At 43.3% G+C, this 17091-nt stretch overlaps 1 protein-coding gene across 2 annotated transcripts; it reads right to left on the bottom strand.

Moving 5' to 3' along the window:
- Positions 1-566: 566 nt before the first annotated feature.
- Positions 567-8649, bottom strand: LOC103638903 (RING/FYVE/PHD zinc finger superfamily protein). 2 transcript variants are annotated; one of them, XM_008661696.3, is made up of 11 exons: positions 8268-8649; positions 7825-7896; positions 5989-7065; positions 5362-5447; positions 3849-4645; positions 3324-3746; positions 2649-3225; positions 2344-2574; positions 2137-2261; positions 1616-2050; positions 567-1528 (listed from the first exon to the last, which is right to left on the bottom strand). In XM_008661696.3, exons 1-11 carry the CDS (start codon positions 8340-8342, stop codon positions 849-851), a joined length of 4578 nt encoding a protein of 1525 aa, XP_008659918.1. In that variant the 5' UTR covers positions 8343-8649; the 3' UTR covers positions 567-848. The 2 variants fall into 2 exon arrangements, with proteins under 2 accessions (XP_008659918.1, XP_035818529.1); XM_035962636.1 differs by having other exon boundaries at positions 8109-8614.
- Positions 8650-17091: the final 8442 nt, after the last annotated feature.

Genomic DNA, 17091 nt, shown 5'->3' with positions numbered 1-17091 from the left:
ACGTCAGCGCGGTCTACCTCTCCACTAACCTAGTGCAGCACCAGCGGACCAAGCATGTAGAGATCGATCTGCACTTCGTCCGCGATTATGTCGCCGCCGGTGCTGTTCGGGTCCTCCACGTCCCGACCACCTCCCAGTTTACTGATATCTTCACCAAGGGTCTTCCGTCCTCGACCTTCGCTGAGTTTCGCTCCAGTCTTAACATCAGTAGTGACTAGTTGCGTCTGTGGGGGAGACCCTATGGTGTTATGTACGTCTTCCTTTTGAGTCCAGTCTGTGAACTCTGCTGCGTCGGAAGCCCAGACTGCGGGTGGGGTTAGAGTGTTAGGCCTGTTAAGGCTAGACCCATGTGGCCCACGTAAAACACTATATAGCTGACATGTTGGGTTAACCCTAATCTATTGAATAATCACTTTAACAGAACGGAGGGAATACTTCCCGGCAAAACAAAATGCAGAGTACACCAAATAATAAAAGCTGTCATATTGTGGCAAAGGCAGCTTGGACAGACGACACATGCAAATTAGGATAGGATACACCCAAGACTTGCCACGGGATAGAAAATGCAAGTTAAACCATGACAAAATGAATTCACAAACATTCACATTTTGATCTATCCTTTTATGTCATACCCATAATATCTCAAGAAACTAACACCATATATCTCATAGATATGGCAGATAGTAACATCATCACACCATTATCACTAACAACGGCAGCAGATGCATATAACAGTGAGAGAGAAAAAAATGAAAAATATTCATAATTTAACAGCTATACCATACTTCTACCCTGTCTAAACTCCATACAGCTGCACAAAACTGTACACTCGCAAATCTAAAGGGGCATTAAGTGTTTATGCCTGGCTTCTCCGGCAGGAATTGCTTCATCTCCTGATCTGCTCTCCCACCGACAACACTAGGGAGCCCAAGAGAGAGAGACAGTGGTTCATCATCTACAATATCTGAACCAGAAAGATTACGCTTCGTTGCCACCATGGATAGGGAAAGTGAGCATAAAATGGAGGAGCCCTCATCTGCCTTCGATGATGCCTTATTTAAGCTAGTACTAGGTTCTGGGGAATCTTCGTCGTCAGATGAAAGAACGTGGATGAAATGATCAGGTAAAGGTTTTTTAAGAGAGGCAGGATCTGAAGGGCCCCGATGACAATGCTGTAAAACATCGCATGGATTATCCTGTCCAGCCGGTAAGGGATGTATCTTGGACAAGCATTTCATAGGTGTCATTGCATCTCCAAAAATGCAAGAGTGTTTCCCATAAGTCTTCTGCCTTTTGTTGGTGATGTCAAAATCCAAAGGACCCATATCTGAATTTGGAGTTGATTTGGTTTGATCATCACATATCTTTGATCCACTCAAATGACAGTGCGAGGGCAAAAGACCATGTTTATTAAGTTCTATCTCATGTGAGATTGATCTAGTTGCACCTAGTTGCTGCGAAAAACGGAACAGAGTTTCATTCTGATCTGTTTTCTCCATTTTGTTTCCACCTGGTGTTCCTGTGCTACCTGAAATGAAAATATAATGATTAAACAATAAGCAAGGATAAATCCAGAATTGATCTGTAGCTTTATCCTACGGAAAGATGCCACCACCTTTAGCAGCAGCCAGATAATCCTGAATCATGTCATGACCTCCTGTTGAGATTGTGGGAAGATTAGTTCCACAGGAAGCAACAGAAGGATGCCCCGGTATAATTTGTCTTGTGCCTGCAGTTTCTTCATGATGTATTTCACTTGCATTCAGACTTCTATCCTCACGTTTGGACTCTAATACAATATTACGATCTAAAGATGCACCAGACTTCTCACTCTCTGATCCAAGTGAAAGAGACAGATCAGATATATAATCATTAGGGCACTCATTCAAATCTATACCCAAAGGCTGATGTGCCTTAGGCGAACCAATATCATGCTGGATAACAGGTTCATTGATTTGTTCTAATGGACAATTATTTGTAGGAAGCTCTAGTGGACTACTTGCTTTCCGGGCATAAAAAATGCCCCAAAAGAAAGGTAAACCATTCCAACCTGTAAAATGTCATAAAGAATCCATTAAAAGGAGGCAACGAGCAAATCCTGCCACGAGACAGCAACATTAGCAAAGATAAACTTACGTTGAATCCTCTCTGGCAATTTATCGGATGGGAAAATGAGAAGTTCAGTGCCACCAATATTTGCTTTAAGAGACAAATCACCAAGAAGCATGTTATCCAAGAGTTTTCCATATGCCCTTTCATAACTGTTCAAGGAGACATGAGACCTCAGCTAGTGTACAGAGGATTGAAACTCATGAAACAGTGAAATGGCGAAGAAAGTAATACCTTTCAACATCTTTAGCAAAGAAAAAAAGAGCAATATTATCTTCAGTTGGATTTACTTCATTAAATTGCAGTGGCCATGAGGAATGCCGTGGGACTTCTGCTAGCTGAATTTTGTCAGGTAATTGTTCACCTACTTCACGTACTTTGGATGAGGCGCAAGTAGACAAGTAAGCTTGAAACCCATCGAACATTTCAGGGGAGTTTCCATGTCCTGAAACCTCAAACCCACCCCTGAAATAAAAGGAATTCACAGTTAAAACTCTTAACTAGTAAATGGAAGTAAAGGGAGAAGAGGAGGGTCGTACTGCCAGATGTAAGACTGCTCTGGAATAACAAAATCTTTTAAACAATTCCCAAGAGCGGAAGATTGATCAGCAAAAGCTTCCTTCTTCAAATCTGGTTTATGCAATTTATTGTCAGGGGGGTATAGATTGTGTGCCATCTGAAGACCATGTGGAGTCACAGACAATATATCTCCTGAATCTTGAACCACCTCTACGATTTTACCAGAATCATCTCCTGTGTTTTCCAAAAGCTTTTGTTGGCAACATACCACTTTTGGAGCTGAATCATCAGAGGTGCTTTCTCTTGGAACATCTTGCAAATCTGATTCATAAGTCATGGCAGCAAATGTTGTGGGAACCACCTCGGCATGCTCATTTGGCGCTATGTTAACATTATTCACTGAAATGAGTAAATCGTCATCCTCAACATCATTTGGTCTATCCTTTTTGGCACATTGGGGTTGAACTGGTGGATCAGATGTCTTCACTACGTAAGCATCTTTACCAGAAACTTCCATTGTTTTTGGATGCACGGTAACATCTTCCTTGCCATTATCACTTCTGGACAAATCATTGTTCTGCTTCTTTTCAGCATATCCTTAATCAACCAAACCATAAAGAAAGCACATCAGGAGGGAGGGACAACTGAGATTTGCCATTTTTCTTGAGAAATAATTAAGTAAATGAAGAGCTTACCAGGTTTTTTGCTACTTTTAAGTATGCTTGTTCCAGACCTTGAAATATCCTGATCATTTTTTCTTTCCCCTGACTTCATACAGCTGTCAGGCCTTGGAGATGAAGGAATGTTTCGTTTTTTCAAGCTAAATGAAGCCCTTCTTTCTGTTAAATTATTTTCCTTTATTACCTTCAGTACTCCTGGTTTTTCATCTTGAGACAAATGAAATGTTTGCTTTTTTTTTGATGATCCAGCAACTATGGAATCTGAACCCTCGTGTTTGAAGGATCCTGATTGTACAATCTTTTTGATGGATTTCTTATCTCTAGGATCTCTTGGGGAATGTTCTGCAGGTCTTAACTTGCTAGACACCCCATCAGCCAACTGTTTGACCTTTGGTCCGTTGTTGGTGCTGTTGAAGGATAGCTGCTTGGATAAAAAGCCTGTTGAAGAAAAGCTAGAAGGTTATACGAATGCAGACAAAAGTAGCAATAAATAAAACAAAGATTACTTGTGAATAGAATACCAAAAGAATTTAGCCAAACCTCTTGGTGAAGGAACTGGAGCTTTAGCATTCACCATGTTCCCCAAGGAATATGACCGTGACAATGTCTGAGAGTCAGAACTTTTGACAGCCTGGGTAGTTCTCACTGGAATATTATCAACTGAACTTAAACCTCCCTTGTTAGATTTCTTAAATGAGTTCGCACGAGAGATGACATCTTGTTTTCCAAGGGTACCCGCCTTGACGATCCTAGGCTTAGGGGACGACATACTCTCTGCATGTCTCTTGCATGATATTGGTGGACTCCGTAGGCCTTCGCTTGAGAGTGGCGACTGCATGTCAGTAGAAACTCGCAGCTTTTTGTGGTTTAACAAAAATTCTGAACTTTGACTTTTATTGGTATAGACTCCAGATGTTGATGTTCCATAATTGTGTGGTCGTGTGTCTAAATCAGATGTAAGAACTTGCAGTTTGTTACGGTTTGTAACACTTAATGATTTTTTGTTCTTCACATCCAACCTTTGAGCAGCTGGGGTGGTATCCTTTAGTTGCCGTGTTTGTGTATCAGTCGAAGCTAAATGCAACCTTTTACTGTTACCATCACACCGATCAGCTGTCAATGCGCTGTGTGTGACTTCCAGAGCATCAAAATCAGGCACAACAATTTGCAATGTCTTAGGCTTGCTTCGACTTTCTGTCCTTTGGTTCTTTCCTTCTGTCACATTAACCACCGAGATACCATAGTTACTTGTATTGTTCTGATCTTCCTTAAGCTGGCATTCTTCACAAAACCATTCACCAACTGGAACTTTTTCCAACTTCACTCGCATGCAGTAACTTGTAAAAATAAATTAACAGTTAACACTAATATGTCCATGTGAAATATGGATGTTGCGTATGCATTTTACCTTACAAATAGTGATCCTAAAAGTTATGATACAAGTACTAGACTAATCTGAATAACAAACAATGTTTTTGTTTCATTCGACAAGTAAACACTGATGGACCTAAAAAAATTATGTAACACCACAGCTGAAGGAAATTAACTTCTGTACAAGAGTTAATGGTTTGCCACAATGGTAGGTTACTACCTGAGCAGATTATTAGTGTAGCTAAAAGTCCAAATTAAATTAAAGTGCCTTGTCTGTACTCCCCCGATCCCAAATAGAAGCCCATTTCGAGTATTGGACTTGGGCACAGATATTAAGGTGAGGGGTGCAATGAAGATATTATCCATTAATCATTGCTAGAATTGAGTGAGAAGTGTATTGCATTGATTAGTGTACATTTTAGTAGTAGACATGGAAGAATGAGGCAAAAATGTGCGTTGGAGTTATCATGAACTTATATTTGGTGCACTTGGGAGAAACCTAGCTTGACTCATTTGGGATCAAAGAATGTATGAACTATAAAATTTGCCGGTAAGTATAATCAATATGACTTCCACTGCTAAATTAATGACTTCTTAGTCGAACAAAATACTGGACAGAACCTATGAAAGTTCCAACTTCCGACAAATGCTAGAAACAAAACTATCACAGAATGTAACTTACATATGCTCTGCTCCCTCAAGGCATCTGGTGCATGTAGCTAAAAGATACTCTCTACCAACATCTCCACATATATCACAAACATTAACCTGGGGTTGATGAAAACCAGACATAAATGTTAAAAACGAATCTGGCACACAACTACTTAAACAAAATATGATGATTACAAATAGTAAAAACAAAGTGCTTAAATATGCAAACAAGATACAAATATGGAACAAAAGTGTCATAAAGAAAGTGGTATTCCAGAATTGCAGATATCATGCAGAAGACTTCAAGTTTAAACTTTGGCATAAATCTTTTTTTTTTTGGTTCAATACACATGAGAATTGCACACCATTATAAAAGTTCAAACCATCAGCGTAGAACTTAACCAGTGCAAGCTTCTACAAAAAAAGGAGCAGCACACTGCTATAATTCTAACTTCTACACAAATGTCATATGGCCAATAAAGAGGCAATGAAACGAAGGTTAATATCACATTCTAACAGAATATTACATACAATGACATTAACAAATAATAGATTCTTTTTTTGTATCCAGTGTCAATAAAGGCTAGTTTCAATACCAAGCATTGCAAGCATTGTGTTCAAAGGGGAAACAGTAAGAAGGGATAAAAGAGTTACTTACATCTATCAAACCTTCTGAATTCCCACAGTCTGTCACATCATGTTGTATATTCAACTTTCTGTCACTGGATATATCCCTTGAACAATCTTGATCCAAAGCTTGTTCGCCACACACATTCTTCTTAACATCATCATTAGAATGGATGCCACCATGTTCTTGGATTTCATCTTTTGAGCACAAGGTACCATTGTCTAGATCCTTCAATGAGAAAACATCTTTGTCCGCATGCCTATTACTGTAGCCTGCCAGTGTGCCATGATTGTTTTCACCAGCTATACAAGGGTTCAATTGCCCACATCGTAGTTGTTCATTATTCTTCAAAAGAGAAGCCTTCTCACAAGGTTGATGAGATAAATTATCCAGTGCTTTCCCAAATTCATGAGCTTGCCTGTTAGGAGATAATCTGCTCAATGCACTGACAGAAGACTGGGTTCGCAGCATCTTTTTTGTCATAACAGAAGAATCTACAGGGGAAAATCTACCAGATGAGCTAGGATGCATGTCACGACCATCAGATCCTTTCTTTGATTCATCAATACATTGGTTTCTTAGTTTGCTGTGGTTAGCCATGCTGTTGACTTTATAATCTTTAGCAGTCAAATCTCGACTGGATGCAGAAGTTGATAATTTTTTCTTATCCACATGAAGTTTGCCTTCTGCTGATATACCAGTAACACATGAGTTGCTGTCTTCAAGGTATTCTGCTCTAGGTAGTCTTGTGTTTTCATTTAACAGCCTCCTGCGTTTTGATGGCATGTTAACCTCTGATGAATCGTCTGCAATGGATGCTCTTGCAACCACAGAGTCGGAAACATGACCTGAGGTTGCACTAAACTCATCATCGTTTTCTCCTTTACTACAAAGCCCTTTCTCATTACGAACGAGTGAATTGTTTTTTACTTCTGACCTTGTGGAGCATGTCTGAGAGGATGCACATTCAACATTCGAATCCACAACCCGAATATGTGGGTGTAAACAAGAGGAGCAAGGGGCATAACAGACATTACAGGTGCCAGATTCTACTTTGGCATGAGTGTTATTGCTTGATACCAATCTTTTCCTTACCACAGCCTTGTCCTACAAATATAAAACAATATATCAGTCTTAAAATCATTACTTATGCACAGCAAAAATAAGTATGAAGGCCAAAAGGTACAACCGCACAAGTAGCACTCTTAGCTAACATTACATGCCTGTCAAGAACTCAAGATATGGATACAACAGGAAGAGAGCATGGTTTAACTGCATATATGATAGATCGTCACTTAAACCAACAAAACACAAATGTTACCAATAAGTGTCTCTAGGGTTTGACCATTACAGGGCACTTCCTTCTAATTGGTGTGCTGTCCTAAAACTATATAAGCTATATTAAATAAGATATATCAAGATAGACAATAATGACTTCAGATTTAGACAATGGTGGACTGTTCAACCAAAAATCTACACATGACAACAAGAATGTCTTGTGAACAATTTAGAACGTGTTAGGTTTACTTGAAAAACATCAATGTGTCATAATACCATAACAAAGAAAAATGTAATGAATGATCATTAAAGAAGCTTCCACTTGCAAAGTAACAATAGCTAATACAAAAAAAGGAGATGCAGAAATGGTGGTGATATATTCTTTTCCTACAGCATCGGAATCACACTCGCCGCCACTAAACTGGAGGCGTCTGAGTATACAAGCATACAAGTGAAGAGGAACAATCTAAAAGGAAATCACTTCTGAGCATCAGATGATCAAAGGGCAGCAAGTATATTCTAACGAAAATCAAGGACCAAAATATTCCCATGCATATGCAGGGAAATACTCATGCCTCCAATGCTCACCTCCATCTTAGAGGCGAGTTCCCGTTGCTCCGATCCCGACGGGCGTCCTCCGCTGCGCCCTTCGGCTGATTCCTACACAGCAGAAACAATACGCATCAATCACCAAACCGAACTGCAGCATCGGCTGTAATACATTAAAAATCAGTTGAAGACCGAAATTCGATTCAGCGGAATTGATATACTCAAAAGAGAAACTCAAATCAAACCGAAACTGGTGTATATATTCGATGAATTTCGATTCGTCTCCTGGTAAAATCGTGTATCCTCAGAAAGCATAAGGAAACCTGAATCATAAGTACGCCAGCATGCGTCGTTTGCAAACCTTCGAATCCACGAACTCCTAACACAGCACATCTCATCCTATTGGGGAAACTAACAACTACCACAAGGCCCCAACAACAACGCGTACGCCACAGCACCGTGGTGGATGCGGCTCGACGCACCTCTAGAGCCGGAAAATCTTTGTGGCGAGTGCGATTGTACAGATCCCTCATGTTACGCTCCTGTGGCCCGCTCATTACACTCACTCCGTCCCCGCCGATCGGCCACACCTCCGGCCCTAACTCCCGACGTGGGCACCGAACAGCCTCAGCTCTCTTCCATACTAGGGCGAAAGACGGAGTCCGGCGAGGGGAAGGAAACGAAGACGAGAGGGGATCGGATTGGGAGGGGTTCGCGCAGGTATGGCGTGGCGAGGAAGCAGCAACGCCGCGGAGGAGCAGAGGACGACAAGAGGAGAGGCGAGGAGAGAGACCAGTACTGGGAGTGCTTTAGAAATTTGGACTCGGGGGACGTGACGGTGACGCGACGGGAGACGGGCGAGATGGGAACGGAATGGAACGGTAGCTCGCGACCCTATTACTCGCTGACTTCTTGGGCCCACTTGTTTTCCTGAGTGAGGGGCCGTAGCCACAGGTCAGTCTTTGGTTCTCCGGCTGCTATACTGGTCATTGTGGACAGCTGGTATACTGGTCATGCTTGGAGATATTATACAAACATGTATACTAATGCATCTGTATATTATACAAGCATGTATACTAATTCATCTGTAAGAATTTTTTAATGTATTTAACTCGCACCTGTAACAATAAGACCGGAATAGTATGCGTGTAACAAAAAATATTAGTTTTATTCCTGATTTCATGCTTTGGCATCGATTTATGTGTTGCAACTATAAATATTTTCCTATTTGGGACTAATAAATAAATACATCTCTTGTGACCGGCGTCGTTTTGTTTGGCAACTCTTTATAGCCCTCGTCCCACCAAAGAAAAAGAACCTTTTTATTGTAGTTTATAGATATTAACCTAATAAAAAATGTTTTTTGTTGATTTTGTTTTCTTGCAACTAGACTTAAAAGTTTGGACCAGATCATTTGGGGTTGCATAGACACGGACCTAAATTATGAGTTTAAAGCACGACCTGACACGAAAAAATAGACCAAGTTGGCACTGCCGAAATGGTCGGGTCGTGGTGTGCCTCAAATTTAGGCATAACGGGTGACACAGCGACTACCCTTGGACTGACACAATATAAAGCGACGCACGAATTAGAAAATTAGCTTAGCTTGGCCCGCTCGAAACTCACAAGCAACTTCCAGTTTGAGCTGACTCGCAGGACTCGAGCTTATTTTTCAACCCTAGTGAGTAATAATAGATAACTTCCATGTGCTTCCAAGAATCAATAGCACAACAGCTAGGGGGCATTTGGTTGAAAAAAATCGGCCAAAGCGTTGTTTTCTTTTAAGTAGTTCTTTGTCGAACGTCCATAGACGTTTTTTATGTTTTGAACTAAGAAAGAACAATCACCTAAATAGGTGCTTTACAATTATTACAGTTTATTTCTAGGAGATTTGGATTGATCATAGCCAAATGGCACCAATTTTAGCTAAGAAAATTTGTTTCCTCCAATAGACATCTCTAACGAGAATTTGGATTTGAAACATCTATGAGATAATTTGGATCGATCTGTACTGAGCGTGTTATCGATAAAGATCCAGAATCACGTAGAAATGTTTTGGATATAGATTCTTTCAAGAAATATTTCTGGTAATGAATTAGAACCACTTTGTAAAACGGTTTGGCTGATAGTTTAATTTGGATCCCAGATTCTATCTGTATGTCATATAATAATAAAAACATTTTTTAAAAACATAGAACTTTTGTGGAGATATCTTGGTAGACCTAAGAAAATCTGGCATGGACCCAACCTTGTTCGTCTTAGAAAAAAATGGCTTGGCGCCACCATCTGGAAACATTAATTCATTTATTTTCATGCTAAAACTACCTCTTTTAAACAAGTGTTGGCCTACAATGGACAAAATCGTACCAATTTTGGCATTGAGCAACAATAATACAAATACCTAAGCTAACTCTCTGAATAACTAACCAAGATCGACTTCCTTGAGGTACATACATAACCCTAAATCATGGACACATTCTAATTGTAATGATTTTCCACCAGTGGCTCAACCTAAATGCTCGTTGGTTGGGGAAGGTAATCTTTGTGATACTATAACGCATACGACTATATATATGATTAAGGTTTTCTGAAGGTAATCTTTGTAATATATATATATATATATATATATATATATATATATATATATATATATATATATATATATATATATATATATATATATATATATATATATATATATATATATATATATATATTTAGACCCAGAATATAGAGGTGTTTGAATTTACTAAAACTAATAATTAGTAGCTAAAATTAGTTGAGACATCTAAACACCCTAGCTGATAGTTTAGCTATTAGGTATTTTTGGTAAATTAATTAGCTATTTGTTAGCTAGCTAATTCTACTAACAATTTTAGCCAACTATCTATTAGTTCTAGTGTATTAAAACACCCCCTATAAGTGTCATGTTGATTTGTCCTAGGAAATAGTAGGGTATGTTTGGATGTGAATATTTAAGGTCCAATTATATTCTTGGATACCCATTGGATATCCATTATTTTGGCATAGGATCAGGGTCTATGCACAAGTACTATAAAAAAAACTACCTCATCGTCCTAGCTGTCTCCATTGCGCTCCCCTACATCAAATACTGCTAGGAATTATGCTATCACAAAATGATCTTTGTTTACCCTTCGGAATTTTCTGAGTACACTGCGCCACTGCGGATCCTGAGCCCGCCCCAATGCCTGCGTGCGTGCGAAAACGCGCGCGCACACGCCGTCGTCGCTATGCAAAGCATGAAAATGTAATGAACTGGCTAGTGGTGTTCTTACACACACACACACAGCTGGTCGTTGAGACGTGGAGTGTACGATACTTCCAAAGCGCGTGATGTGTATGTGATGCGCGGTGCGGTTTGAAAAGTCGACGGGAGAGAGGGAAACATATGAGAACGTACTTCGCAGCAAATCAAAGGCGCGCAGACACGTCATCGAAAAGCCTAGCTAGCTTATTGGTCCTGAAGCGGACATACGGCTAGCTCCTAATTATAATCGTATATATATGTATGGGTCGTTCGCGGTCGTCCATCGATAGATCATCGTAGTCTTTGCATGCGCGAAGGAAACGTTCCAAACAACTGTATGTACTCCCGAATTACCGCCTCACAGCTGATTCCATGCATCTCGTTACGCTCCGTATACTACCGTGTGCATGCAACATAATATCTGTCCATCCATCGTCGAAAACATCTCTCTTCCTCTCCCCTCTAACGCTAAATAATAATCGCGCCCAAATGCATGCATGTTGTGCTTCTATTATTAGCAAAAGAGAAAAAAAGTACGGGCTACTACTGAACACAAGCAAAAGCAGATCATCCACATCCACGCCTAGGCACCTAGGCAAGCATATATGATGCGCGCGTAGCTAGAATGCTATATATAGGCATCGTCGTCTCAGCATGGTCGATCTTATCGTATGGCCGGCCGACGAGCTAGCTAGAAGAGAGGTGCGAAAGTGATTCCATGTCACATGCAAAGGTTACACGTGTGATACCAAGTTACATGCCCGTTAGGAGTCGTTTTCACCCTCCGACGCGAGGGGCATCTTTCTTCGTGCCTTCCTGTTGATCCTTCTTCATCCTGCAACAGCTTGTAAAATAAAAAGAAAAGGCAGCAGAAACACGGAGAGCAGTTTTGGAAAAGGCTAAACGACAGTCGTGACTTAATTAAGAGGGTGTTTGAATGCTAGTATAAATAGGTTCACAACATGTCTACAGAGCTCCTCTGTATGCTAGTGATCAACGGTAGTACTGTGTAGCGCCAACAGAAGTTATTTTATTAGGGGACAACAAGGTGAGGGGATCATACGTGTTTCACAAGCTAGGTATTCCGTGGCAGGAAGACCACGCATATACTAGCTATCTAGCTAGGCGGCTAGCTGATGCCGTGTGACACGGTAGTCGGTGGCGAGATGCATAATTGCATTTGCATACGTACGTCCGGGGTATATATATGCGCACGTACTGGAGGAGGCTGGAGCACGCACTCCAGGCAGGTTAAAAAGCTTGGTGCACGCGGAAGGGATCTGGTAAAGGAATTAGTTTTATTGTTACTAAGCAAACCTGCTATATATATATCTACTCGCCGAAGAATTGAAGCAGCCGGCGGAAGAGCGCCCGATTCGAAGGTGTGCCGTGCCATCCATTTTATTACTATTCGCCAACACTCCAGCGTCGTCGAGATGAGTAGTGCACCGTCCGCTTTTATTCTGGATCTGGAGTGCACGTAGCAGTTGATATTGGTGGGTGCCGCACGTCACGGCACTGCCTGCCAGTGCCAGGCCCCCCCACACTCCAAAGGTACTATAGTTAGTACGTACTACGAGGTTCCCGGGATGACACGTGTGCGCAGGGCCGGCACGTACAGTACGGCCTTTGGCCACTGCCCACTTTGGAGGGTCGCCCACCACCGCCACGCGGCAGCGCACCGCCCACGGCTAGACCAGGCCCGGCCCGACCCGACACAAGCCGCGACCGCGGACGGGACGGGACAGGTCGTCTCCCGACTCCCGAGACGAGCCCCCACGCCCCACCGGCCACCGGCTCACGCTGCCGCCGATTGCGTGGCCCGCCTGCCAAATCCGCCTTCTTCTCGAAGCTTCCGTCCACCCCACACACGCAACGCGCGGCCGCGGCAGCGGCAGGAGGGGATCCGCTGGGCCGCGCGGCAGGAATGAGACCACGCCTGCAGCTGCGGAGGGGAGACCGGGACTCACTCCGGAGACAGCCGCACGGTACTGTAGAGTGTAGACCGCGCGCTCTCCTTTCTGCATAGATGCATGCATGCACGCACGCGACGCAAGCGCGAATCTACATCTACTACGGGCGGGAGAGCTGGAAATGGCGCGCGCATGCATGCACGGCACGGGCGTCCTCGACGAGACACGGCGACCCTAGCTGCTATCGTCGTCGCGCGCTTACCGCATCGCATGGAGCGGCAGCCATCATCCATCAAGGGTACTACCACTCTACCAGCCTATCGATCCATGATTTCAGCAGCCGACGACCCAGTAGTAGTCGTTCGTGCATGCATCCAGCGTACAGTCTGTGGTCGTCGGCCAGGACGTACGCTGCGGCCTTTTGAGTTTTGTGATCGAAGACGAAGAGTAGACGACGCGTTGCGGTCGCTGTCGAAGGCCTTTTGAGATGTGAATGTAATGGTAGGTAACGCGGTAACGGCCTCATGCTTCTACAGACCATGGCGGCCGGCACGGCACAGCGCCTGCGGTTGGGGTGCAGATGAGGACGCCGCCGGTGACGTACGTCGCAGGCGAGGATGCCGGCTTTTATTTGGTCTACCTTGATGACCTTGCAAAAGTCCATCTGTATCAGCAACGACGACGATATATATAATAGCGATCGACGTCGTTGCCGACGTGTGTTCCTCAGCGATTATTCGATCGATAACACTTCGCTTTCTCGTGCTGCTTACAGAGTAGTGCATGCCGGCTCTTTATCCCTTACACAAAAATCTTATCAACACGTGTGTTGCGTGCATTTAGCTTATGTGTTTATTTTCTGCGTAACAAATTAACAAGACGAGAAAAAAATCACAACACACAGACATATATATATGTACACACACAGGAGCGAGTGGTTTTTCTCTCTTCCTTTTCTTTCTGAATCGTTCGCGTATCAATAATGGCTTTTGTATATATGTGGTCTGATAAATTGATAATATGCCAGGTGTCAGGTTAGAGCGAGGTTGTGGGTCGGTCTAACAGATATTTTTGGCGCAAAGCTCTAGAGAGAATTGTACTTATCCGTTATTTATCGTCGAAAAAATGCAATAATATAAGCACGTAGTACATATGCAATGTTGATTTCACTTGGTTTTGACACATGCGATCGATGTCATCTCACACAGGAATCATGCGCCAAAACTGATCGGTACCGAGCGCGGTGATCCGGCGGCTCGGGTAGATGGTACCGACCGATCCAGCTCCAATGTGGTTAGACTGATTGATCAGTTAGATTATCGAACGAGCAGCATATATAGTCGGTACCGACCGTGTTAGAATTGTGCCGATCGATACTCACCACCTCTTGCCGCATGACTCTCTGATTGGTTCTTATCATTTTAATTTTTAAACAATTTTTTAAAAAAATCAAAACATAAATTTTGTTTAAGTGGATTATGTAATTTTAATTTCTTTCAAGTAATGTAGTTTTCTCTTTATTATTTTGTGAATTATGTTTTTTTATTTGCTTATTTATATGTTCGATGTTTTTTCTTAATAAAACGTTATGTTCCATTTTAATTATGATTATGTCAAAGGAAAGTTGGTATGACACTAGGATGGCTTTGACACTAGGATGGCTTTGATCCGACGTTAAAGGATGTGCACTGGAGCGCTGCAGTCACTACCGGAATCGACGGCTTTGTCGAGTGCCAGAAACACTCGGCAGAGCCTTAAAAACACTCGGCACAGTCTTTGCCGAGTGTCGCACTCGGCAAAGAGGGCTCGGCATACAGTGCATCGACAAAGCCTTCTTTGTCGAATATTTTTTCTCGGGCACTCGGCAAAGAGCTTTGTCAAGTGCCAGAGAGCACTCGGCAAAGAAAAGCAGTCGTTACGGCGCCGGGTGACAGAGACGGCGTCTTTGTCGAGTGTCTAGGTGACACTCGGCAAAGACGGCTCCTTTGCCGAGTGTTTCCTAATACACTCGGCAAAGAATTTACCTCTTTGCCGAGTGTCTACCTACCTGCACTCCGCAAAGGATCCGCCAGCGGGGTCCCATGTCAGGTACTTTGCCGAGTGCTTTGTATGACACTCGGTAAAGCGTGCTTCTTTGCCAGTGTTAGAGCCACTACACTCGGCAAAGAACCTATACCGGTGCCCAGGTCTTGGTTCTTTGCCGAGTGCTATGATCCTGACACTCGACAAAGCACCTCTTTGCCGAGTGTCACACTCGGCAAAGTGACCAGTACACACCTTTTTTACTTGTTTTTCCTATTCTATCCAAACAAACAAAAGATATTTCACAGATATCACATATATACATCACAGATCATCACAGACATATATAGCCAACACAAACAATATTAACACAAATTCTAACATAAGTATTCAACATAAGTTCTGAGGTTCTCAACACAAACAGTATTAACACAAGTTCAAAAGTATCAACACAAGTTCACAAGCTCTGACATAAGTATTTAACATAAGTTTTGTAGTCAAAACACTAAAAACATAACTCTCATGGAGGTGGGCGATTGGACTGGTGCTGCGTTGGGTTGTACCCTTCATGAGGGTTGTTGGATGCCGCCCCATATTGGCCCTGCACAGAGAAGAGATTGCATGTGTTATACCAGATGCATTATCAACATCTAACTATAATTTTGATACTCACAGGAGTATGGAACAGAGCAGGGTCAACTGCAGGGAACAATGGAGGTGGCGGAGCGAAACCCTGTGCGGCGCCAAGGCTCTGCATGTACTGGAACATCTCCGCCATCCTCTGATCAGCCGCCTCCCGCTCCGCCATTATCCTCGCCTCCATCTCTTGACGTTCCATCCTCTCTTCTTCTAGTTGGGTCTGTAATATTACAAGCCAACGTTATAGTAACTCAAAGAGAAGGTATATAACTCAAGGAAGGACGAGTTACAGAAGCACTAACCTCGAGTTACTGTATGCGATGCTGTGAGCTGTCGTGCCGAGATCGTATGGCTGGACTCGAGCCCGTGCTCCTTGCTCTCACCTGAGACAGAGTGGGAGTGGAGGACGAGTCAATTGCCCCGTCGGCAATTCAGTACCGCCCATGTCTCTTGCCTCCTCCGATCCTCATGAGCACATCGGGGTCGATCGGCTCGGTGCTCGGATCATATTCTGGGCCATGGACCTCCTACACTATGGCGGTGTAGTCATGAAGGCGGCTGTAGACGGCAGGGTTGGTGTAGGCCTCGGGCCCGTCATCCGGGTTGTAGGTGACGTCGGACGTCGCCTTGCCCTTATGGGCCATAGCATAGGTCGAGAAGGTAGAGCAAGGTCGGCCACCATGTGACGCCGACTACAAGAAAACCAATGAGATAGTTAGAAATAATATCTAATCCGGTGCTATATACCTAAATAAAAAAGAGGGCGTACCCATGCTTCGGCATATTGGCCCAGGCTCCGGCTGCCTTGGTGGTGGGAGGGACCTTGCATCATCATACACCGTTCCCGGCTAGCGTTGTGCGCCTCGTCCAACTCAGCCGAACACCACCTATCCACCATCTGCTCCCAGCACATAGGATGTGTGGCGCACCAATGTGGAATCATCTACAAAGTAAACACGTAAAGTGCATATCAGAAAATAAAATAAAATTCATGCATGGAGTACTGGTACCAAACATGCATGACTTTACCTACAGGTACTGGTCCCTGGTCAACGACATGGTTCGGGCTTGCTGCTTGGTCACCTTCTCCCCAAGGACGGAGCCGTGGTAGGTGACGATGGCCTGGATTCGGGCCTCATAGTGCATGTCCACGACGAGCTTCTTACAGCTCGTGGTGGCCACCACATCCGCCCTAGCCTCGTATCTAGCCTCGCATCTGAAGAAATCCTGCATGCAAAAACGATGTATCCATACATTATTTCAAGAATTTGCAACGAATGCGACATATTTTACATTATACTAAGACTTACCCACAGCTAGCTCTTGCTTCACCCGCTCTGCCTTGTTATTGAATTCCCGGTCGTCCCGGTCTACTGCATCGGGGGCGACGGCGTAGTGGTCAAAGGTGTAGGGTGGGCCCGTCACTCCGGCGTACTCAACCAGTCCAGGGAAGTGTTCCCTGCA

The sequence above is a fragment of the Zea mays genome, chromosome 9 (assembly GCF_902167145.1).
Source record: "Zea mays cultivar B73 chromosome 9, Zm-B73-REFERENCE-NAM-5.0, whole genome shotgun sequence".
In the NCBI taxonomy this organism is placed as follows: Eukaryota; Viridiplantae; Streptophyta; class Magnoliopsida; order Poales; family Poaceae; genus Zea; species Zea mays.
Note: the sequence above shows the minus strand (reverse complement) of the source record. Positions and strands in the feature narration are given on the sequence as shown.